At 50.8% G+C, this 22,974-nt stretch overlaps 6 protein-coding genes across 6 annotated transcripts in view; 3 read left to right on the forward strand and 3 right to left on the reverse strand.

The window, feature by feature from the left end:
* The window catches only part of LOC120947809 (uncharacterized), a 73,630-nt gene extending 63,807 nt beyond the window's left edge, over positions 1-9,823 (forward strand). Inside the window, exons 10-12 of the mRNA XM_049607000.1 lie at positions 977-6,460; positions 7,530-7,582; positions 7,924-9,823. Coding sequence (XP_049462957.1) covers positions 977-6,460; positions 7,530-7,582; positions 7,924-7,947 — 5,561 coding nt within the window. The 3' untranslated portion in view covers positions 7,948-9,823. The remainder of the gene's footprint in view (positions 1-976; positions 6,461-7,529; positions 7,583-7,923) is intronic.
* Positions 9,824-9,845: 22 nt separating this feature from the next.
* On the reverse strand, positions 9,846-12,393 carry LOC120947815 (gustatory receptor for bitter taste 66a-like). Its single transcript, XM_049605271.1, has 3 exons — positions 11,483-12,393; positions 10,200-11,405; positions 9,846-10,120 (listed from the first exon to the last, which is right to left on the reverse strand). The coding sequence occupies exons 1-3, from the start codon at positions 11,708-11,710 to the stop codon at positions 9,953-9,955; spliced, it is 1,602 nt and encodes a 533-aa protein (XP_049461228.1). The 5' UTR covers positions 11,711-12,393; the 3' UTR covers positions 9,846-9,952.
* Positions 12,394-12,834: 441 nt separating this feature from the next.
* On the reverse strand, positions 12,835-14,875 carry LOC120947812 (selenocysteine insertion sequence-binding protein 2). Its single transcript, XM_040363558.2, has 2 exons — positions 13,849-14,875; positions 12,835-13,771 (listed from the first exon to the last, which is right to left on the reverse strand). Exons 1-2 carry the CDS (start codon positions 14,721-14,723, stop codon positions 13,318-13,320), a joined length of 1,329 nt encoding a protein of 442 aa, XP_040219492.2. The 5' UTR covers positions 14,724-14,875; the 3' UTR covers positions 12,835-13,317.
* A 231-nt stretch (positions 14,876-15,106) lies between these two features.
* Positions 15,107-15,912, forward strand: LOC120947814 (mitochondrial import inner membrane translocase subunit Tim13). Its single transcript, XM_040363560.2, has 3 exons — positions 15,107-15,391; positions 15,475-15,543; positions 15,628-15,912. The coding sequence occupies exons 1-3, from the start codon at positions 15,290-15,292 to the stop codon at positions 15,724-15,726; spliced, it is 270 nt and encodes an 89-aa protein (XP_040219494.1). The 5' UTR covers positions 15,107-15,289; the 3' UTR covers positions 15,727-15,912.
* LOC125906470 (uncharacterized) lies at positions 15,787-16,604 on the reverse strand. Its single transcript, XM_049605270.1, has 2 exons — positions 16,391-16,604; positions 15,787-16,319 (listed from the first exon to the last, which is right to left on the reverse strand). Exons 1-2 carry the CDS (start codon positions 16,463-16,465, stop codon positions 15,927-15,929), a joined length of 468 nt encoding a protein of 155 aa, XP_049461227.1. The 5' UTR covers positions 16,466-16,604; the 3' UTR covers positions 15,787-15,926.
* Positions 16,605-16,948: 344 nt separating this feature from the next.
* On the forward strand, positions 16,949-21,717 carry LOC120947811 (ATP-binding cassette sub-family B member 6). The gene is made up of 6 exons (XM_040363557.2): positions 16,949-17,121; positions 17,199-17,261; positions 18,480-19,757; positions 19,832-20,007; positions 20,160-20,365; positions 20,441-21,717. The coding sequence occupies exons 3-6, from the start codon at positions 18,545-18,547 to the stop codon at positions 21,393-21,395; spliced, it is 2,550 nt and encodes an 849-aa protein (XP_040219491.2). The 5' UTR covers positions 16,949-17,121; positions 17,199-17,261; positions 18,480-18,544; the 3' UTR covers positions 21,396-21,717.
* The last annotated feature ends 1,257 nt before the right edge of the window (positions 21,718-22,974 follow it).

Raw genomic sequence — 22,974 nt, forward strand, 5'->3', positions numbered from 1 at the left:
TTCTCAAAACAGTTGCGCTCCAAACGTACTGCACCAGACTGAACCGTTTCTTTCTCTTGCCCTAATTCCGCAATTCGCAGGACCGTGATTTCGCATTTTGATTTTTGGGTTGTTTTTCTTTACTTTTCAAACGTTACGCCAAATACACACCATGTATTTGTGCGCGTTTTTTTTTGCATCACTTGCTGCTTCCAAAGCCTATCAATTACTAATACCGAATAGCGCTCATTTAAGAAGCCAATTAACATGTCGTCTCAATGGGGCTGTCTGGTGGTCTAGTGGTGAGCGCGCCGGTTTCCTACCTTAGCCAGAGAAGGACCGTTTCCCAACTGGACTTCGCTTCGCGCCCTTACGTTGAGATCGGATCTAGTCGAAAACTATGCCCAATTTGCTTCTCAATACACACGCAAACAAATCAATTTGGGATCTTTGTATTGATGACCCCTAATAATAGTAACCGCAAACAAACGCCAAAAAAACGAAAGAAGAAGCAGTCGTATCAGAATCAGAAACCCCACATTTCTCAGACCTTTGACAAAACAAGAATACCTTTACCTAAACAAGAATAATAAGGAGAGTCCAACCATAACTCTATAAAACATGTGTTACTTTGCTCCCCATCTCTATCCCCTCTCACACATACACATTTACACAAACACAAAAATACAGCCCCAGAAAAAAAGCGAAAGTGTGTGCATGAGGCGAGAATGCCGCTGAAAAACAATTCCCCCAACGATGTTTGGCCTGCTATTATTACCACTGTGCTGCTGTTGCCTACACTGCTGGGGAAGGGTTTTCCGGCCATTTTCTACGCTTTGAAGCCGCCAATGCCCCTTCCTTGGCGCGGCCACCGATCGTGTGAACCCACAACACACACACACATACACTCTATCTAACTACCACCAAACCGTTCTGAGAGCAAAACCTTAACACGCTTTTTTTCTCACCTCGCTTTTATTTCCTCTTCTATTAACAGAAACAGATTTGCAACAACAAACAGAAAATAACATACCCCAGACAACAACACCCCGCCTTGTGTCCCAAACAGTAGAGGCTGCTGCCCCGCCCGCTAGCGCTGTCTCTGACGCTTTTGTTAGCGGGCAGTGTGTTGCGATTGCTGCAACAAGTACTAGCACCGTCACCACCACTGCTGCTAATCTGCTAACCGACGCTAATGATGTTGCCACCGCTGACCAATGCTTCACTGCTTCCGCTGCCATTGTCGAAAGGACGGAGCAAAGCGTCCTCTCCACCACTACTAGCACGATCGGATCCATCAGCAACGCGGAACAGTCCTTCTCGATCGCGTCCACCGAGCCGGACAGGCCGAGCGAATCTTCCAGCAGTGGCGGCGGCGGCGGCGGCTTCGACGGTCAGCCCGTACCGAAGCCTCGCACCAGCATATCCTCCCGCACGGATACGGCCACCCGGTCCAGCCTGCTGGAGTCGTTCGAGCATCAGGATTCGATCGAGCAGTATCCCGAACCGGCCCCGGTCCAATCGGCCGAGCCAGACCTCCGTCTCCGGCAAGGGTCGATCACGTCCGACGAGCTGTCGAACGTGGCCCAGAAGGACTCGAGCGAGCTGGTCACCAGCGAGGAGGACATTTCGAGCGGTGCCAAGTTCTTCATCGGCGAGTGTAGCAGCGATATCATCACCCGGTCCAGCACCGAGAAGCGGTCGGACTTTGCGTTCGACAACGAGGGCTACACGTTCTCGCAGGAGTCGCAGGGTACGGACGATCAGGAGTCGCGGCGCGATGCGATGGAAGCGTACCAGCAGCAGATCAAGCTGGAGGATGGCTTTACCCTGGATTCGCTTAAGGAGCTCGATATTGCTGGGTTGCAATCGTCCGGCAAGCCGCCGGTGGTACATTCGCCGGTAACAGCACCGGCAACTGTTCAGCCGTTTGCGGAGACCCAGTCCGTGAAGTCTGAGGTGGATGTGGGCGAAGCAACCATTCTTGAATCGACCACCACCGAACAGCAGGAGCAGAAGCAGCAGTACGCGCACATGACGATCGACGAGCTGACCATTGCTAAAACGCTCGAAGAGGTGAAGGAATCGCTGGACGCCGTGCAGGAAGAGCTAATCGAGGCGGTCACGGACGGGACGCCGATCAAGCAGTCGCCGTCGGAGTTTGAGTTTAAGATACTGCCCTCCACGCGCTACGTGCAGGATCCGATCTACGAAACCAACCAGGAGGAAGCGGTCGCCGTGTCGACGGCAACGGCCGCCGCCATCACCACCACCACCATCGTGAGCGAGAGTGGGCTGTCCGATTCGGAGACGCGATCGCTGGCTGCTGCTGCTTCAGCGCCTCCGATCAAGATCGACGAAGCGCCAACGGCCGCCGGTTCGTCCGACAGCTCGCAGCTGGAAGCGTCGCCCCGTTTGCGGCACGGTCCGGCTGCCGCCAAGGGTAACCGTTGGTCGGCAACGGATGTGGACAGCTCGGGCGAAAGCCACTACCAAAGCTTCGAGCATACGGACAGCAGCCGGCCGCTGTCGTCGGACCTGGAGCAGGTGCTGCCGTACGCTTCATCCGAGTACGAAACGGCACTGGATCACTCGATGGTGCCGACCTCGCTCGGCACCGAGTATCACAGTGCGGTCAGCACGCTGCACTCCTACGCGGTCAGCTCGCACGACAGCATGAAGAGCTTCGACTCGGAAAGCTCGGGCAATCTGGCCAGCATCGAATCGGAGGCGACGGAAACGCTCGTACCGTCCACGATGGACGTCGACTTTGACTCGTCCGATGCGGCCCTCATTCACGACGATTCCGAGGACGATCTGCGCGACAAGCTGCTGCTGCTGGACGACAAGGAGGAGCCGTCGTCCGCCGCGTCCAGCAGCGTGCCGATAGCGATGAAGCGCTCGCACGAGATGGACTTTGCCGAGCTGAAGGGTGAGTCCGTGGCCGACGAGAGTCTGCTCCAGTTTGGCGAGCAGCGCAGCCACGGCGTGGAGTCGGTGTCGTCCTCGTTCCAGGAGGAGAAGCTGCTCAGCTCGAGCATCGGCACGGCACGGGATTTGGTGGAGGCGATGCAGGCGACCAGCCTGGAGGACGTGAAGACGGAACCGGCGGACGATGGCAAGCTGGGCACGAGCCTGGAAGACGGTAGCATACTGTCGATCAGCCTGTCCAGTGCGTCCAATCTGGAAACCATCATGGAAAACCTGTCGGACAAGACAACGTCCGCCGGGCCGGTTCCGACGCACGTGGAGATTGGGCTGGACGCGGTGACGCCTACGACCGCCGGTACGACTGCCGGCTACATCGGCGACATTACGCTCACCTCGACCACGCTCAAGGAGGGAGACGTTAACTTCCTCAACACGCAGGCGACCACCGAGATGATCGAGGTGAGCGAGTCGGCCGAGCTGATCGCTGGCCGGGAGGACAGCGAAGAGACGGTGCGCAAGCGGGGCCACAAGCGCACCGAAAGTACCGCCATCATTTCCGGCAAGTTTATGGCGGAAATGGGCGAGAACCGCGACTCGATCGAGTCGCAGGACGAGTCACTGTCGCAGGACGCCTCCAAACCACCGACCACCAGCTCGGAGCGGGACGAAACGCGGGAGGAATCGTCCGACTCCGACTACGACCGGTACGAGAGCGAGTACGCCCGTTCGTTCCGGGCGCCGGTAGCGCAGCCGAAGAAGAAGGACAAAAAGGCGGGCGACGTGTTCGAGAAGGACTTTGAGCTGGATCGGCGCAACTCGTTCTCGCCGTCCCAGTCGGTGATCGAAACGATCGTCGAGGATGTGCACGCCGAGATCGAGCAGGGTGACGAGGCGCAGCAGATTATGGTGAGCAAGAGCCAGCGGCTGCAGGAGTACCGCGAGTCGTCCACGCACAACATACCGGACATTCACGTGACGGAAGACTTTGCCGAGCAGCAGCAGCAGTCATTGGATGGCGAGGATGAAGCGAAACGAGAAGCGACAGTCTTCTCCGAGACGGTTAGCGTAGTGGAGACTGTGACCAAGACGCAAGCCGACGCAACGGTGTCGTCCTCAGCGACCACCGTAAGGAAAGTTACGACCGAGACTGCGTCCACGTCCGCCGGCATGACGATGGCAAAGCAGACGGGCATCCAGTACGCCAAGCAGGAGGAATTTCAACTCACCGAGGAACAGTACCAGGAGCTGATCGAGCAGAAGTACAAGGCAAAGCTAGCCGACTCGACCACCAAGTACGCGTTCGATGCGGACGATAAGGACGATTCGGCCGGCTCGGACTCGTTCGAGATGCTGGAGCAGCCGGACATTTCGGACGAGTTCGTGATCGTGGAGGAGGTCGCCCGGGAGGCGCACGAGTTCGACGCGGAGGGTAAAAGTGTCGCCATCAAGCCCACCAAGATCGAGAAAAAGCACGACGAGGACGTGGAGAAGATACTGGTCAAGTCGGCACCGGCCCACACGAACGCCGGCTCGCTGTACGCGGCTAACATGCGCGACGACATGATGTACGAGTTCGAGGAAAGCCCACCGACCGGTGGTACCGAGGGCGTCGACGGAGGTGCCGGCGTCACGATGGACCTGCTCAACAACGGGTACCCGCTGGAGGAGAGCAAGCGGTGGGTGGAGATGCAGCTGGCAGAAACGCAAAACTTCCGCTACCCGTACGAGGACCGGCTGGAGGACATCAAGGAGGAGGACACCGACTTCGAGGTGGGCAGCAGCCGCATCGGCTCGATCAAGGACTCGTTCTCCAGCACGCCCGACTACGATCTGCTGGCGAAGCGGATGGCGTCCCGCGAGCACGATGACATTTCCATGAGCAGCCTGCAGGAGTTTGAGAATCTCGAGCACGTGATCTCGCTGGAAAACCGCAAGATGCAGCAGGGCTCGCAGGACTCGCTCAGCAACGGTAGCTTCACGCGCCGGTTCATGCAGCGCGGCATGCACGGGGACGACATCAGTCTGTCCAGTCTGAAGGAGTTCGAGGGGCTGGAGAACGCCTGTCTGGAGGCGCATCTGATCGAGATAAAGGCAAAGGAGGAGGCCGCCCTGCTGCTGTCGCGCTCGGACGAATCGAACAAGTCGAACGGGTCGAACGGTGCCAAACGAAGTCCACCGTCGAACGGGGCCGCTGCGGTCGGTTCGCGCCAGCAGTCTACAGAGGGTGCGGCAGCGACCAAAATCATCAGCAGCAGCACTTCCATCACCACTACGGTAGTTGGTGGAGCCGTCGGGTCGAGTGTACCCAGTGGGGAAATGACGAAGGTGGAAAGGAAGATCACGACGGCAAGCGGCAGTGGTCGCGAAGGGTCTTCAACGACGACTGTCACGACGATTACACACGTGGAGGGTCAGACACGGCAGGGCTTTGACGAGGAGGACTCCACCTCGCACCACATTCTGACCGTGTCCAGCGACAGTCTGGACGGTACGCGTGTGAAGCAACCGCTGGCCAGTGGTAGGGATGCAATGCCGTCGGCACACTCGAGCAGCGACAGCCTGGACATGCACAGCAAGAACAATGTGGACCCGATGACGAGCAGCATCGATTCGATCGAGTTCTCCAAGACGGGCATTGCGACGACGCGCTCCTCGCAGTCCGATTCGATCGAGCAGATGGCACAGCAGCAGCAGCAGCCCAACCGCAGCGACAGTACCGACTCGATCGAGGCCCAGCAGCAGCTCCAACAGCAGCAGAAGCTCCAGCACCATCAGACGTACCATCAGACCACCACGCAGCAGACGCTGAGCGACACGAAGCGAGACTCGCTGGAATCACTGGCCGCCAGCAGCAGCGACAATCAGAGCGGACTCAGCAGTCCCACCAAGTCTGCCCACGGCTCTCGACCACTGTCCGACAGTGGAGTTGGAGCAAGCGGTACAACCGCTCATCATCAGCAGCAGCAGCAGCAGCAGTTCCACCACCAAACAACGACGATGTCCACGCACACGGTCAGCACCGGTGGGCGTACGATGCAGAAGGACATATCGGCCGACTCACTGCCCGGACCGGACGCAGCATTCCTCACCAGCACCGAAAGCCTCGAAACGAGCTCAACGGCCACGAACGCCACCTACCAGAACGAAACGGACTCGCAGATGTCGTCCAGCGTGACGAGCTGCGACTCCATCACGATGGTCGACACGGTAGGGCCTTCGCAATCGCTCGAACACTGGGACAGCTCGTTTACGGCTGGCGTTCATGGTGGTGGGTTCGGTGCCAGCTCCCACATGACCAGCTCCTCGATGAGTGCCTACTCCTCCGGTGTAGTTGGCAGCAGCGGTGGCACCACAATCCAGCAGCAGCAGCAGCAACACGCATTCCGTACTTCGCATGCGGAAGCATCATCCTCCATCCGCATGTCGTCGTCGACGTCGTCATCGTCCACGGTGACGATGGTGGCGAGCTCGGCGTCGTCAACGAGTGTTCGCACGGCGCAACAGCAGCTGATGGGGGAAAGTGAACTATTAAGTAGAGAACTGTTTCCAGGTTAGAGCGTGTTTTCTTTACCACCATCAACAACCACCAACAAAACAAAAGCCCCCCCCACAAGAACAAAACCAACCAACCGATCAAATCCAAGCCCCCAAACTCTCGGATTCGTTTCTTCGGCCTTGTCTCTCTCTATCTCTCACACTTTAACAGTGAATCTCTTCCAGAATGTTTGCTCTTCGTGTCCTTTTTCGAACATTTGAATTAACTCACCCTGTGCCTGGGTTGAGTTTATTTGGAAGCAATTGCTTACGCAAAGCTAAGGCTGTCACCTTTTTCTCCTCCAATTTCCGTGTCCGTTTAGGATGTGTTTCTTTCCACGTTTTCATATCCTGCGTGTGTGTTTGTGTGTTTTAACTTTTTTGTTTTGTTTTAGATTAGACAGTTAATTGCAGCAATAGAGTAAATCGCTTCAACTCTAACACGCACACACCGGATGACTTTTTCTATGATTAATTTTGTTATCTAGTGCAATATTTTGTAATCCACACACTTTCTCGCCATATTTCCTCTAAAAGTAAAAAAAAAAACCCCCGACAAGCCCACCAAAGGAAATTGGGTCCGGAAGCAAATGCGTTTGTTTGCTGCTTTTAGTTTTAACCATTTTTTTTGTGTTTGTTCGCTTCCGTTTTTGTCTCTCCGTAGAAGTTCCACTCCACGCGCCAATAGTCATACCATCACGCATAGCAAATGGAGCTCGCGTTTAGTTAACAGTTCACGACAGGCCCGAAACAAAACAAATGTACCAGAACATACCATTGTGCATATACATTGAATCGCATCGCAAAAGCTATTTATTTTCTGTGTACCTATACCAGCATTAGCGTCACCCACGTCCATCCACATTAGATTGCGTTTGTTCAGTTGGTTGTGTTTCATTCTTTATGCTCCCCTTTACACCTTACATCCCATACGATTAATTCGTTTGCTACTGTTCGTTCGTTGCTATAAACGTTTTATATTTCGCGCTACCTTGTTGTTTCGATGCGAAAACACGCTACAGTGGAAACGTGTCACTAACTGCTGTTTTTTTCTGCTTTCTTTTACCTTTTTTTATCATGTGCAGGAGAAATAGCTTTCGACGATGTAAAGGAAACCAGCAAGGAACGGATGCAAAGTGTAAGTAGCGTTTTTTTGCACTAGTTGTCTGCCTCATCAACCGTTTACAGGGTTTTCCAGGAGTTCTCATAGCTGCGAGATACTTTATTGACTCTTTCTTACAAATCAAATAGGAATTTCCAAGAAGCCTGTCTATAAAGAGTGCCATAGATTCCAATTTCAATTCCAATTTATATCAAGTTCAATTCCCATAAGAAAGATTCAAGGTCCCACAACAATGAGAACCCCTGGAAAATGAATGAATGATGAAGCGTCGATAGAGAGTCTTTTGAATCACGAATCGAACGAATAATGGAATCGAATTGATTTAATTTGTTTGTTTTTTTTTTACAAAACTCCAGAAATCAACCGAAAAGGAAGAATAAATGTTGACGCCAACAAAAAAAGAAAACATGTGCTGAACATCGTTGGAGCATAAACGGTCGACAAGCGAGTTGATGGTGGCACCGCAGCAAGACAGAGCCGCATAGTGGGTTGTGCCGCAAGCAGTGTGGATTTCCCGCCATTTTACCACATTCTTCTCTACTCTACTTCTCTACGTACAGCCAAACCTTTTCAAACCCTTTAAACTTACAAACGCGCGTTAAATCTAAATTAAAACACATCCGTTGGGGAATGGAGAATGGGAAGAAAGTTCTTCCACGTCGATTGCTGTAGCTATCGGTAGCCTTTTAACACATGACGATGATCAACACACAGAAAAGGAAGGATCGCAGACGAAACGGGGGTGTTTTTTTTAAAGGAAGAATTACGTAGCAAAAAGGGGGGGAAAACAACCAAAGAAGCGTAGCTCAGTTCGAAACATATTCAGTTCCGCATTCAATGAACTAAACTCTAAGCAAGTAAGTTCTCTCCTTCACGCACTATATTCTAAACGATTGCATTCCAAGAAAATGCTTTACACAAAACGATGATGACCATTGACCGATAATGAGAATAAACGCGATGTAGGGCAAATAGGATGCAAATCTGAGCGATGACCGAGCGATGATCACGCGCGGCAATGTGTATAGTGTGTAATGTGAGCTTTATTGTAGCATTGTTAGCTTCCTACTTTTGCGTCTACGCAAGCGCCGCTTATTTATTATCGTGCATTGATGCCGCAAAATCCAAAACCAACCCTAAGTCAACTAATCCGCGTCGACGGTGTGACTTGAATGCTAAGCTTCAAGCGTCTTTTAAGTCGACTACTTGTGTGAGCAGCTTCTCCTTTGTGTGCAGCTTCTATTTCAAGGCGAATCTGTATGTGTGTGGGGGTTTGTAGGGTGCGAGGTGTGTTCATGCTTACGTTTGCTTTCGTACTACCGCTTAGGACTGACGAATAAGGAAAATAACACAAGTTGATAAAATGAATAAAAAAACACACACACACACAGGAGAACAAGATTCAAAGACCCAATAGAGAGGGCTCGTGCGGCCGGATAGCTTTTAGTGCTGGGCAATATTGTAGCAACAGGGGCCCCAGACAGTCAGCGATAGAGGTGTTAGAGGCGGTAGAAACGATCGAAAAAAAACGACGAAAGGAGGAAGTATATTTGAGAATCTTTTTTTAAACAAACAAACCAAACGATATTGCTAAAGAACAGAAGAAAAAAAAACAGAACACTGTTGCAAGTAATAGCATGTTATAGCTAAAATATACATTTACTGATCAAATCAAACGTATAAAAACAAAACAACCTTATATATACACACTACAGAGCGGGCTTGCTTCAAAATAAGAGAGAAGATGAAAAAGAAAACTCCCTTTCCGAAAGACTAGAAAGGAAAATCACCAAAACCGATGGAAAAAGAAGCTGCATTGAATCGACGAAAGCACGACGAAGCGAAGTGATTAGTACAGCAGCAGAACAAGAAAAAGGATATTTTACCGAACGGGCAAGCCCGCTTGCATAATAATACAATTTGAAGACAAGAACAGAATAGAGTTAAAAGAAAAATAAGAAAACAAAACAAAAAAAAACAACAGCAAAAAAGAGGAGGCAAATAAAACGAACAAAATGATAAAATTCGTAGAAAAGGGCGGGAGAAAACGGTGAAGGAGATATCGGAAAGGGGGAGAAAAACTCACATAAATCGCTACCACGTGCTACCAAAACTAATTAAACAAACAAAACATATTATTAATACAAAAACCAAAAACAAAACCCAAACACAGCATACTTACATGGATGTACTATTTGCAAACAACAACCAAAAAAAAAAAAACTATGAAGAATAAAAGTGCTTATGACAAACATATGCGATGCGACGGTCTCTCGGTACTCGCTCTCTGTCCTGTCCTGCTCGGGACAGTCCGAAAATAGGATAAGCCAGTTTGTAGTATAATCGACACTGAGGAGAGCCTGCGCTCGAGGAGCCCTGCTGGCTTCAATTCGAAACGTACGTCGTTAGTGCGGTGGTAACGACGCCCTCCACAACCGCCATGGCCGTGGTGCTGACATTCGAGGCGATCGTGGAGTTGCTGTTCGATTTCTGTATCGCTGCGAGATTGAACTGGATCAGTATGATCAGGTAGCTGGTGATTGCGCCGGTTATCTGGAGAAAGTGAACCGAAGTACCATTTAGAAACGTGGCCAAACCTACCCACCAAACATCTCTCCCCATTGCTGCTTACCGCGTACAGTGTCGTCATGTCCAGGTCGAAAAAGCCACAGGCACTAAAGTTAAGCTGATGGTTTAGCAGCTTCAGCGACAGATGGTTAACCACCTCGTAACAGTGGACCTCGTCGACCGCGTTCGCCAGATAGTGCAGCTCGATGCCGGTTCGCTGCGAGTCGGTTTTCGTCCTCCAGCACACAAAGATCGGCACGATACACTTGAGCGCCGTGTAGACGATGTACGCCAGCCCGAGCAGAAACACTTCCGCCGTCCGGAACAGTATCGGCACGTCCTGCTGCGTGAGGCTACAGTAGAGAAAGTAAAACTCGGCCGTAATGGCGACAAAGCCGTGCGCCATCGCCACCAGCATCTGCACGCTGTACATCCGGTTGACGACCTTGCCGATCTCGCACAGCTCGTCGTGCGTCCGGCAGAACAGTATCAGCTTGTTGTCCAGCCGTTGCTCGATGTGGGGCCGTAGCCGCCGATCGGTCGGCAGGAACTCCTGAGCCGGACCGTACCCGACTGCGTCTGCTCCGGCGGGCCACGGCTGGATGGCACTGTTGCGGTGTGGCGGTGGTGGCGTAACCGATGGTTTCAGTGGTGGACTGGCCGGTTGCTTCGGTTGGTACGGTTTCACGGTGATCACCTTGGTGGTGGCATTGGCGTTCGTCTTCTTGGGAGGAGTCGCCACCGTCAGCTGCTTGCGGCGCTGCGTGTACACGGTGAATATCTCCTTCTCCAGATAGTCGAGCGGTATCTCGGCAATGTCCGCATCCGGTTCGCCCGCGCACTGGTCCTTGTAGTGCAGTATGCCGTGGGCGATCGCGTTCATGTGCGCGTTCATTGCGTTGAAGCGCTGCCGGATGGCGGACACCAGCATCACGTACCAGATGCGGCACACCGAGTTCAGTGCGGTCGGTATGGTCGTGATGAACCAGATCAGCGACCAGGCGTTAAACTCTTCCTCAAACGCCACAAAGCTGTACACGGTGATGATCGCCTCGAACAGCAGCATCAGCAGCAACAGCACGATGCTGTACCGGCGCATTCGCCCGTTGTTGATCAGCACGCCCTCCCCGGCTAGATGGTTGTCGAGGCGGGCCAGCCGATCGAAGCACTGGGCCAGTCGTTTCTGATTGATCATACCCGCCACCATGTCCACCGCCATCATAAACGGTTCCATGTAGATGATGAAGATGCCGATCGCATTCGTGAGCGTCTCTATCGGGAGGGAGATGAAAAGAAGGCATTAATTCCAACGATTCAGGATGGATTAGAGCACGAGGATTGGCACACACTTTGCGATCCCCAATCGTCCTTCGTGTAGTTGATCGTTGCCACATGGTACAGGCCCGTGTAGACGACCAGGCTGCCAACTACCCACACGTTGCCGACTAGGGAGAGCTGTATTGCGGTGCGCTTGGCAAACGCCCACAGCGAGTACGGAATGACGCCAAAGATGGAGGAGATGTAAAACAGCACGGACAGCGAATCGAGCAACCCGCGAACCGGATTAACGGACATGATTTTTGCACACTCGCTCCGGGGCACTGAGGGACACAAATTGCTATCGTAGGAGAATGTGTCTTAACCGTTGGGTTTTCGGTCGGTTGCACTCCAAGACCACACGCATCGACCGGGGGGAGGGGTGTGATGTTCTTCGAACCCATTAATCAACGGTCCCCGGGGACGACAACTGTATTAATTATTTACAGTACAATCATTAGCAAATTGATTCGGAAAATGGAAGTACCTCGTACACGGTGGCGCTGTTGTGAGGCCGCTTTGTTGGTTTTGTTGTTCCATTGTTAGCAAACAGGAAACCCACATTTTTTCTTCCTCGGGCTTGTTGTTTTAACTTTGTTGTGTCGTATGAATGGGGAATGGAATTGTAACACGCCGCTATGCACAGGAATTAACTTTTCATCTTTCAGGGTAAAATGGGTCGGACGCTGACGAATATCGTCTATGGTTCGGAGCGAGGTCACAGGTTGGGGAGTGATGTTACTGATCTGAAGGATGGATAGCTGCTCACTTTGAGATGGAGTTCCGGTAAGTAAGAGTAATTCCGGTATTTGTAAGCGAGGGTGGGAGGGAGGTCTAGAAGGACTTTCTTGAACACGTTAATCTGGATGTCGGGCTTCCAATTGAGCTTGGATGGAGCTGGACTACTCTGGCTAGACCCCAGACTGCTCCAGACGAAAACAGCTCAGTCTGGCTAATTCCAAATGAGTTCGGATGAATGCGGACAATTTCCGATGGGAATTGAACCGGTGTTTAGATATCCGTAGTTTAAGTGGATCCACGACTCCACTCCGGGTTACCCATAATTAATGAGAATGAGTCCTTGAATGAAATGGTAGCGTAGAGAGATCGGAAGTTTTTGTTAGGTGACAGAGTATCCCGATATAATGCTCGATATTGTATGAGGATTAACAGGAAAAACATAAGATTGAACTTGAACAACGGCTGTAGAACATTGACGCCTGATAATCTAACCAGGTCAACCACACTTACATTAGCTGAGTCTAGCTTATCTAACACCTGGATTGATCCATCAACTCGCCTAACTCCAATGTGATACTCTCACTAGTTAGTTAAATTAGATTTCATTCAGTCATATTAACGTACCCATCTACATCAGGTAATACGATTATGAAAGTTACTATCCCTAGACAGATTTTATTGCACGTTTGTTATGTTAAGTAATGGTAGAAAGGAAGGCTTTTCCCACTGCCGCACCAGAACGGCATCCAGCGTGGGGCCGCGTTTCCTTTCGTCCCATTTCTCTACCCATGCTTGTTGTTATATGGATGATATTACACTCACATTAATTAGGACATGATAGTGATGTTTATAGTAAAGAAGTGGAGAGTATGTGTCTGTGTGTGGTTGTCTTGGGTTGGAATTTAGAATGCGTAAGGGGGAAGGGGACGAAGGGATGGAACGAGGAGTATTTGTGTGTTCGCCCGAGCGATACGCTACACGTAATGGCCCGTGGAATGACTAGAATACGTTTATCTTCTTCTTGTGCGTTTGCTTTGCCTTCCGACAGCATGCTTGCCGAAAGTATCACCACGTGGCATCCCTACATTGCCACGAATGTATCGGGCATGCCTGCCGTGTCGCACTCAACAGGGAATGGCACCGTCCACCATCAAGGTGTGGTAGCTTTCGCGCTCCTGCTCCACCACCGACAGCATCTGCTTGACCGTATCGTCACACCCGGCATAGCTCAGCACACCGACGCAGCTGATCGGTGCCTTCTTCAGGAGATGGAATCCAATCTTTCTGCGCTTCAGCGCAAACAGGTACGGTACCTGGCTCTGGCGGCAGAGCATTTTCACGTTGGCCACCATCTGGTCGATCGTTTCGTTTGGTTCGAGATCCGGTGCAATCAGCACCAGGCGCACCTTGCGCAGCTCCAGCAGCTTCAGCACCTCGTTGAAGCCAACCACAAACCGCTTGTTGGCGACCGCTTTGATCGGGTTTTTGGCATACGCTTTCGACTGGAAGCTGAACAGCTTCACCACCACATCTTCCGCCAGTTCGCGCAATTCGTCCGAGATGAAATGGTCACAGTACCTGCGGTCGAGGAGCAAATTGTCACATTACTCGTAAGGAAACAACTCATACGAACTGTAGAGTTTGGCGCTACTTACGGTCTGAAGTTGCGCGAATGTCTCAGCGCGGTGGGTCTCGACACGGCGGCCGACACTCTCAGCGATGGGAAGCCGTTCTGGTACTCGCTCGAATCACGGCTCGGCGGTGGCCCATCGTTAATGCAGCAGCGTTCGATCGCTTTCAGGAACGGCGAGTCCACTGCACCACCGCCCGACGGTGAGGTTGCTTCGCTCGATTGCTTACTAACGACCCCGTTGGCACCTTTGCCACCCTCGGCTGGCACCGGCTGTTGTGCGCCTCCCGCATTGCCAGCGCTTTGCTGCCCGTCGCCCGGTGCTCCTTTCTCGGTGCGGCTCCGGATGATGTCCTTCTTCAGTCGTGTTAGCTTCTTCTCCTTTGGCACTTCGCGCTGCTTGCCTTTGTGCAGCAGCAGCAACGGTTGCTGCGGTACGATCGGTACGATCGGTTTCGGTTCCATCCGCTCGCCCCCGGCCAGCTGCTCCCGGATGCATTCCGACAGGTTGATCTGCACCACATCGGTCGGGGCCTTTTTCGAGCGCTTCTTCGTCTTCAGCGTCGGCCCGGGCGGCAGCGACTGCACGTGCCGATACTTTTCCAGAAAGCTTTCGTCGATAATTTGCAACTTTTGGCTTTTCGGTCCGCGAATCTTCTTCAGCTGCTCCTCGTACTTTTTGGCCTGCTTCTTCTGCCGCTCCGCCTCCTTGCGAGCCTTCCGGGCAGACAGCTTCTCGCCGTCGGACTGGTGGGGGATGGGTTGATGCTGCTGCGGTTGCTGGTGGTGGGAGGACGGTTGTGCGTTTCCTGCTCCATAGCTGCCCGTGGCGCCCCCGGCACCGCTGGTCTGTGGCCCTGAGTTGTGCACCGAGGCGGCCACTGACTGGCCGCTCATCATTGCTGTCGAAACTTTGGTTTAACACTTCCTGCAGCACTTTTTCATCCTTCAACAACAGGGATTAGATCCTGGAGCTTTCACCAGGCTATCTCGCACAGTTTATCCTTACCATCGGGCAAGGTAGGTTTACACGACGCACTTTAGCTCCTTGTCAACTACACTAGCTGCAGTCAGTGTTAACTTTGTGGTAGAAAGATGCAATAAGAAAACTATAATTATGACTGCGTCAAAATGTATTTTTGACACTAAAAACTATTTCAAACTAATAAAAATATAAAACACGCCTATCGTAAAAATAGAAAAATAATTTACACCCTCATGTGATGACTCGTGTCAACAGTGCTGTAGCACTTTGGCATCTCGCAGTTGACGTTTACAGATGACATATTTCTGTGGCAATTCGGCCCTTTCAGAACGACGGCGTGCGACTTTGGATTACACAACCACAATCTACGAACGCTGTTTCGTACTTATATTTACCAAATTGGGAAGCTCTTCCCAACTGCATTTAGTATTCCTGTCTACCACCCAGTCGTGTTCTAGTCCTAAAACCCACCACCCGCATCATGGACGTTTCGCTCGAGAATCTTTCATCCTCCCAGAAGGATGAGCTGATGAGCACAATCAAGCAGAAGATTGCGATAGCCAATGCACAGGAGCTGGTGACCGTAAGTTTCGAGCCGGACCGGCTTTCGTTTTGCTGGACACTGATTGTAGCAATTGTTGTGATTATTTTTATTTAATTTTACAGAAAATGACCGAAAAGTGCTTCAAAAAGTGTGTCGGTAAACCAGGCCAAGACCTGGACGGTTCGGAACAGGTACGTGTTGGCAGTGCTTACCGGCCTGCGTGATGCAATTGCCTAACATGTGTCTTGTCTGTTTTTATTGATGTTTGTTTGCAGAAATGCATTGCCATGTGTATGGACCGGTTTATGGACTCTTGGAACGTTGTTTCGAGGGCACTGACTCAGCGCCTTCAGCAGGAACAGTACAAAGGATAATGCCAATCTGTGCATCCTCCACCACCAATTGGTTCCATGTGTTATAGCGTAATCTGCATATTTTAGCTATCGATACCAGTCGCCGTTTACATCTTTATTTTCTGTTTCTAAGACACACACAGCATGGAGGGACTTTGTGTTTGAATTCATCTGTTAGTAAATAAACCATGCCAAGAGACCAACGCATTCGAGCAAAAGTTTCACGGTTCAGGATCGTCTGAAATGCTCGCAACATCAGCAGAGTTGCGTTCACGTTCTTCGCGTACTTTTTCTAACAATGTAACCAGCAAAGGTTGTTCGGAAGGCGCACGCCGAACTTCGTCGGATTTTAGTCCGATGTGTTTCGCTAACTGTTCGCGGCTTAACGCCATTCTTCGATGTCTCGATTCGGACTGCAAAGCCTTTTTGGTATATGGAAACTCCAAGGCGTCCATCATTTCTAGCATCAGTTCGAAGGCCAAAGTTTGACCGTCAGGCGGGCTTTCTGAATCATTTTCAATCGTGCTGGAGCTAGTACCACTTCCCTCTGTTTGATCCGCTGCAACAGAGTTCTCATCGCCAAGCATGTCGTCAAGGATGGCTCGTAAATTGGCCTGAAAATGCAATTGCAGAATGCTGGAATAGTACAATTGGTCGGTGCTGTTGTTTTGTTGGCCTTTTTTACCTTAATTTCCAGCAGTGAACCATTTTCTTCCATCTTTTTCCAAACCATATCACGAAACTCTAAATCTTCGTCCATTTTACTAACAATAGCTTTACAACAACCGAATCGGAACTAAATTATTGTTCGTGAAAACTGTTTTACATGATTATCCAAACTTTTGTTTACGTTCTAGCGGTGACGCTCTCTTTGACGGGTGCTGCGGGTTTTGTTGTGGGTTGGCCAAAAACATCGCCTCTGCTGAACAACCCTGTATTCATCGAACATTCGTTGACTTTATGAATTGACCCAATGAGCGTTGTTCTTTCAAAGTGGATGTTTAGCCAAGACATGAATGGACGTGAATTGAAAAAAGCATAATGAGTTGTATACCGGAAAATTCTTTAAAATAAGATTGTGTTTTGGTTTTCCAAAATCAGTAAAATTGGAAACAAAATTAACGATACAAAGTACATTTGTAAGGCTTTGTACAGGTTCGAAATTTGTTCATTGGGTCATGTGACAATCAGCTGTCGTTAAAAATTAATGGGGAAAAATGTCATGTTTTCCATTTTCCATACTTTTTTTTCTTGTCGGTGTTTTCATATCGGAAGAAATAAGCGGCTGGCAAACTCGGCACAGTCTGTAGTCCTGCGCGGACCGTCCTTTAACCATGAATACAATAACATAAAATCAGCGCAGAAAGTTAAATTCATCACTATTCAACTGTCCACTAAAGCTGTGTAAAGGGCTAGGTATTTGTGTTTGCATTGAAGGTAGCTTTTTTATACCGCCGAAAGTGTTGATCCAATTCTGTTCCTGGTTTCCGCAGTGTATCTAAAAGTGTGCTGTATTTAGCCAACCCCTTGAGAGGTGTCGGAATACATCCTGTGGTGTAAGTATGCCATACCGAACCGGCACGTAGTGTTATCCCACCGTCACCGTCCGCCCTGCCTACACGTTCAATCATGTTCTGGTATCATGCTGTAGCTAATTGAATTCCGACGGAGAAAGCATATGCACCGTCACCGTGATGTAACGAAATAGAAAAAAATGTCTCACTCACTACTGCGTATCCAACAGCCAGCATTGGTCATCGCCAACTATCGCCACAACAAAACAGGCAAACACGCACACATACAGGCGCGAGTTTCTCACGCTTGTTTCCCAGCATTTTGAATTATGGTATTTTTGGTATGGTGATTGCCAGTTAGCAGGTGGATAATTGCAATATTATTGATTATCGATTTTTAAAACAAAATAATGCCGTCATGAAGCCATCAGTTTGAGGTTCTATTCGATTGTCGAATACGGGTTTCTTACGTGCATTTAGTGTTTGCCACCTTCTATCGTGCCTGATAAGCGCGCAGTTAGTCATTTGGATTTATTTTATCGCTTTTTCACCGTGCTGCACTATAGCCCTTGGTGAAGTGATGAAACTAGTCTCGCTAATCGCAGTAACGTGTTGACCGATAAGCAATTTCCTGCATTTTGCAACGTGTAATCGTAGTGTAGTGGTACTCATCCTCCTGCATGCAGTCGAATTAATAGAAACCTTTCTATACCAACATTTTTATTATTTGTATTGTTTGTAACATATTTTTCATACGAAAGCGCCCGCAAAAATGTACAGCAAACATCAATGAATGTGTATGCACTAACCTAGCACACGATGCAAGACGGAGCGCTTGTAGAATGTTGTTTATTGCATTTCGGCATCCTGTTTAATTAAGCAAGAGCGTTAGAATTTGAACGCCATATTATTGCCATAAGTCATGACCCATTACGCAAAACATAAAGACTACTACGGAACATTGCTTGCTTTCCGTTCGTAGCACGGTATTACCTGTTGCAAGTCTTAGCCCAGTACGATAAGCCACCGAGAGATGCCGGCTCTTCTCTCCTCCGCGTTATCATACCACTGCGATTGTGCAAGGCTCTCTACACAGCTCAGCTCGTCTCGGCGAGTCCTCTATTCCAATGTATTTTCTCTTTGCACCGCATGCAGTTAGTAGTAGGCGAACGCGTGGCACGCTTGGTTGTTTGCTGGCTGCCGGTCATTTCTAACCATTTTTTTCCTTCTTTTGCTTTCCATACACACAACTCTACACAGCTACATCGAGGTCGTCGGTTTGACGGTTGTGACCATCACACCACTACAACACCCCCGGCCGCAAGATGATCCGCTACTGTCCAACGAACACGTCCATGGACGTCGTTTGGTTCAACCATGGCGTGTCCCAATGCTTCATGGACACCGTTGCCATGGGGACGATCGGTGGATTTATGCTGATCTTTGGCACGCTGCAGCACATCATGTATCTGCGCCACGCGACGGAAATCGACACGCAGCGGATACGCAAATCCCGGCTGTACAACTTCCAGCTCTTTCTGCTGGTGCTGATGCCACTGCTCACGACCGCACGGTTTGTGCTCGAGGCGTTCGTCTTCGAAGGGGCACAGGTGTACGGGTTCATGGTGCTCTCGATCGCAGTAGCCCTGTTTGCGTACCCGTACTCGATCGTGCTGCTGGTGAAGGAGCGGTACTACCAGCTGCCGTCCGTACCCACGCGCGGCCACGGTTTGGTGCTGCTCGTCTTCTGGACGCTGCTCTTCATCGTGCAGAACATAGCGTTCGTCAACCTGAACTACCGCGATGCCTGGTTCCGGCTGGAAACGGTGCGCGACCGGGTGGAGTTCGGTATGTTTGTGGCGCGGTACACCGTCACGATGCTGCTGTTCGTGATCGGGCTGAAGGCGCCCGGCATTACGTCGACCCAGTTTACCGAGGAGTACCAGCATCTTCACCAGGCGCAGGAAAACCGGTCCACCTTTGCGAACGCCTGGACGAAGATGCGCACGCTGCTGCCGTTCCTGTGGCCGAAGAAGGACGCGCTGCTACAGTTTCGGGTGGTGTTTTGCTTTCTGCTGCTGATCGCCGGCCGGCTGATCAACGTGTACGTGCAGATCTACAACAAGAAGATTGTCGACAGCCTGACGGAAAAGCCGACCGTCTTCCGGTGGGACTGGATACTGCTGTACGTTGGGTTTAAGTTCCTGCAGGGCGGTGGCACTGGCTCGATGGGACTGCTGAACAATCTGCGCAGCTTCCTGTGGATCCGCATCCAGCAGTACACGACGCGCGAGATCGAGCTGGAGCTGTTCCGCCACCTGCACAGCCTGTCGCTGCGCTGGCACCTGAACCGGAAGACGGGCGAGGTGCTGCGCGTGATGGACCGCGGTACGGACAGTATCAACAATTTGCTGAACTACATCCTGTTCTCGATCACGCCGACGATCGTGGACATTCTGATTGCGGTCGTGTTCTTCATCACGGCGTTCAACTGGTGGTTTGGGTTCATCGTGTTCCTTACGATGACGCTGTATATTGGTAAGTAGCGGCACTGGAGGAATTTGGTTTAAAAAGAAGCATTTATTACAATCAAAATGCTGCTTTCATTCCAGTGGCAACGATCATGGTGACGGAGTGGCGCACTAAATTCCAGCGTCGGATGAACTTGGCCGACAATCAGCAGAAGGCACGCAGCGTCGATTCGCTCCTCAACTTCGAGACGGTGAAGTACTACGGCGCGGAGCAGTACGAGGTTTCCTGTTACCGGGACGCAATTCTCAAGTTCCAGGTAAGTGTTTGTCTTATCAGCAGTTGTGGCAAATATGCTATAATGAAAAAAGAAAAGACAGAGCTCACCCACCACGTGCGTTCGATTATCAATGCGCTTTTCTATTTCTCTTCATAAAGTAACGCTTGTATCTTATTTTTTTCAATTTCCAGGACGAAGAATGGCGCTCCATTATCACGCTGAACATTCTCAACACGATGCAGAACATTATTGTGTGCGGTGGTTTGCTTGCCGGGTCGCTGCTCTGTGCCTATCTCGTCGTTTACGAGGAGGGATTAACCGTCGGCGACTATGTACTGTTTGCCAGCTACATTATCCAGCTTTACGTACCGCTCAATTGGTTCGGCACATTCTACCGGTAAGGCAGCGGAAGGTGGAAATCCCACAAGCACGCACACGCTAACCGTTTCAAATGATCCACTTTACCCCGCAGTGCAATCCAGAAGAACTTTGTCGACATGGAGAACATGTTCGAGCTGATGCGCGAAGATCAGGAGGTAGTGGATGCACCGTCCGCCCCCGGGCTGGCCGTTGCACGCGGCCGCATCGACTTCAACGACGTCACGTTCGGCTACAACGCGGAACGGTTGGTGCTGCGGAACGTCAGCTTCAGCGTTCCCGGCGGCAAAACGGTCGCCATCGTCGGACCGTCGGGCGCGGGCAAGAGCACCATTATGCGACTGCTGTTCCGGTTTTACGACGTCAACAACGGCTCGATCCTGGTCGATGGGCAGAACATTAAAACGGTCCGGCAAGCGTCGCTGCGCCAGGCGATCGGTGTAGTGCCGCAGGACACGGTGCTGTTCAACAACACGATCAAGTACAACATCCAGTACGGGCGGGTGGGTGCCCCGGAAGCGGACGTCATAATGGCGGCCCGGAGCGCCGATATACACGAGCGCATTCTCACCTTCCCGGAGCAGTACGAAACGCAGGTCGGCGAGCGGGGCCTGCGCTTGAGCGGTGGCGAGAAGCAGCGCGTCGCCATTGCCCGCACGATCCTGAAATCGCCCGCGATAGTGCTGCTGGACGAGGCGACCAGCGCGCTGGACACGCAGACGGAGCGCAACATACAGTCCGCGCTGGCAAAGGTGTGCGCGAACCGGACGACGATCATCATAGCCCACCGGCTGTCGACGATCATCCACGCGGACGAGATACTGGTGCTGAAGGAGGGTTCGATCGTCGAGCGGGGCCGACACGACAATCTGCTCGAGCAGAGCGGCGTGTATGCGGAGATGTGGAACCAGCAGCTGAAAAATCTGGAACTGGGAGGCAGCAGCGCAGCCGAGGAGGGCGTGGACGCAGCGAACGGACAGGTAGCGAATGGTACGCCGAACAAGGTGGCCGCAATAGCGGCACCGCCAGCGCACCACCATCATCATTAGAGGGGAGGGGGTAGCGGGAACAGGACGGCGGAAGCAGAAAGGTGACAGAGAGGTGTAGGAAAATGTGTTTTCTACCGAGTTCTATTACACAAGCAACGCAACGAGGAAGGAACAAAAAATGTGATAGTTTAGTGCATGGCGTGCAATCAGGAAAGCCCAACCCTCCAGGTGAACCTCCTTTTTAAGAAAAAAAAATAGCTCTTTCAATTGTGTATGTGCGCAAGGTAACATTTTTGTTTCACTAAGTAACACACACAAAGTGTTAAAACCTTAAAAATACAAAAATAACACACAAGACAGTGGATGGTACAAGTGACTGAAATTAGCAAGAAGTTGCACATAGATTTGTATTGCTCTCGTCAATACGGCTAGTGGTACATATCACAATTCTTTGCTCCGCGCATGATTCACGTCTTAGGAACCAATCGTTTGGTGGGAACAACTAGTACAAAGGTTAGTTTAAAAGGTTGTTTAAAAAAAGACAATCAATCATGTACGCTTTACGGTACATCGCAACCGCCAAACTCTGTTCTTCCCAGCTACAGCCAGTAGTCGCCAGCCCTTCTTACCATGAGCCAATCGTTTAATGAAAACATGGCGTTACAAAATCGAGTACTTAGCAATAGGGTAGTGTAGCCCGCGGTAGGTCAGGGACAGTCCATTTGCCAATACAGTTTTACGATCACGTATCACGTTCACTCCATTTCGCTCTGGCGGTCTCTAGCCACACTGTTTTTTTTTTTTTTTTTGCCTTCATCCCACCGTGCTCCCTCTGCGTGATCTTCAAAGTCAAGTGCCAAAGTCTCGCGGTGAGACGAAAAAAACGGGTCGCGTTTTTGTCGAGCGTCTCGTCGCCACGCTACATCTAACCTCTGTGGGCGCGATAAACTCCATTAAAACAGCAGCCACCGCCACACGGGCTGCCCAGCTGGGCACATGGGTAGGGAAGAAAAGTCTCATTACGCTCTCACGGCTAATTGCGCCCGAGGGGTGATAGAGGGGGCGCACATATGTGGTGGGCGCTAAGACCTGTGTGTGTGTGTGTGTGACTTAACCATCGTTTCGGATAGTCTTGTTAGCAGTGAATGAACCTGTTGGTGCCGTATGTCACGTTGTTTTTCTTCCCTTTTTTCTACCTTTCCAGATCCTGGTTTGTTAAGGCAATAAGATGACATTTTCGACCTGCGGTGAGTCGTGGAAAGCAAACAAAAAGAAGAAGGATGTATCATCAAATCATCACCCAAACACGGAGGTTTGTCCGAACGTTCGAACTGAAGCGCTGCCAAACCCGAGCTCGGTAGCTTCATTGGAAATATCTAACGTCTCGTAAAATACAGATCAATATTGACACACGGAATGCGGCACTGTTTGTTGTCGAGTGAGGTAAAATTGACTATTTTTTTTTATTTTGTGTGCATAGTTGTGTGCATAAGAATGTAAAATATGTTCCCTCCGCCCGTTTGCAGTTGCGCATAGGTCCGACAGGGTGCGGTGGCTTAGATTCTTTGTAAACCTTTTTTTCTCTCTAATTTTTGGGTGCTTTAACAACTTACCATTCATCCGCGAATAAGATACGCAA

Source organism: Anopheles coluzzii, chromosome 2 (genome assembly GCF_943734685.1).
Source record: "Anopheles coluzzii chromosome 2, AcolN3, whole genome shotgun sequence".
NCBI classification, from domain to species: Eukaryota; Metazoa; Arthropoda; class Insecta; order Diptera; family Culicidae; genus Anopheles; species Anopheles coluzzii.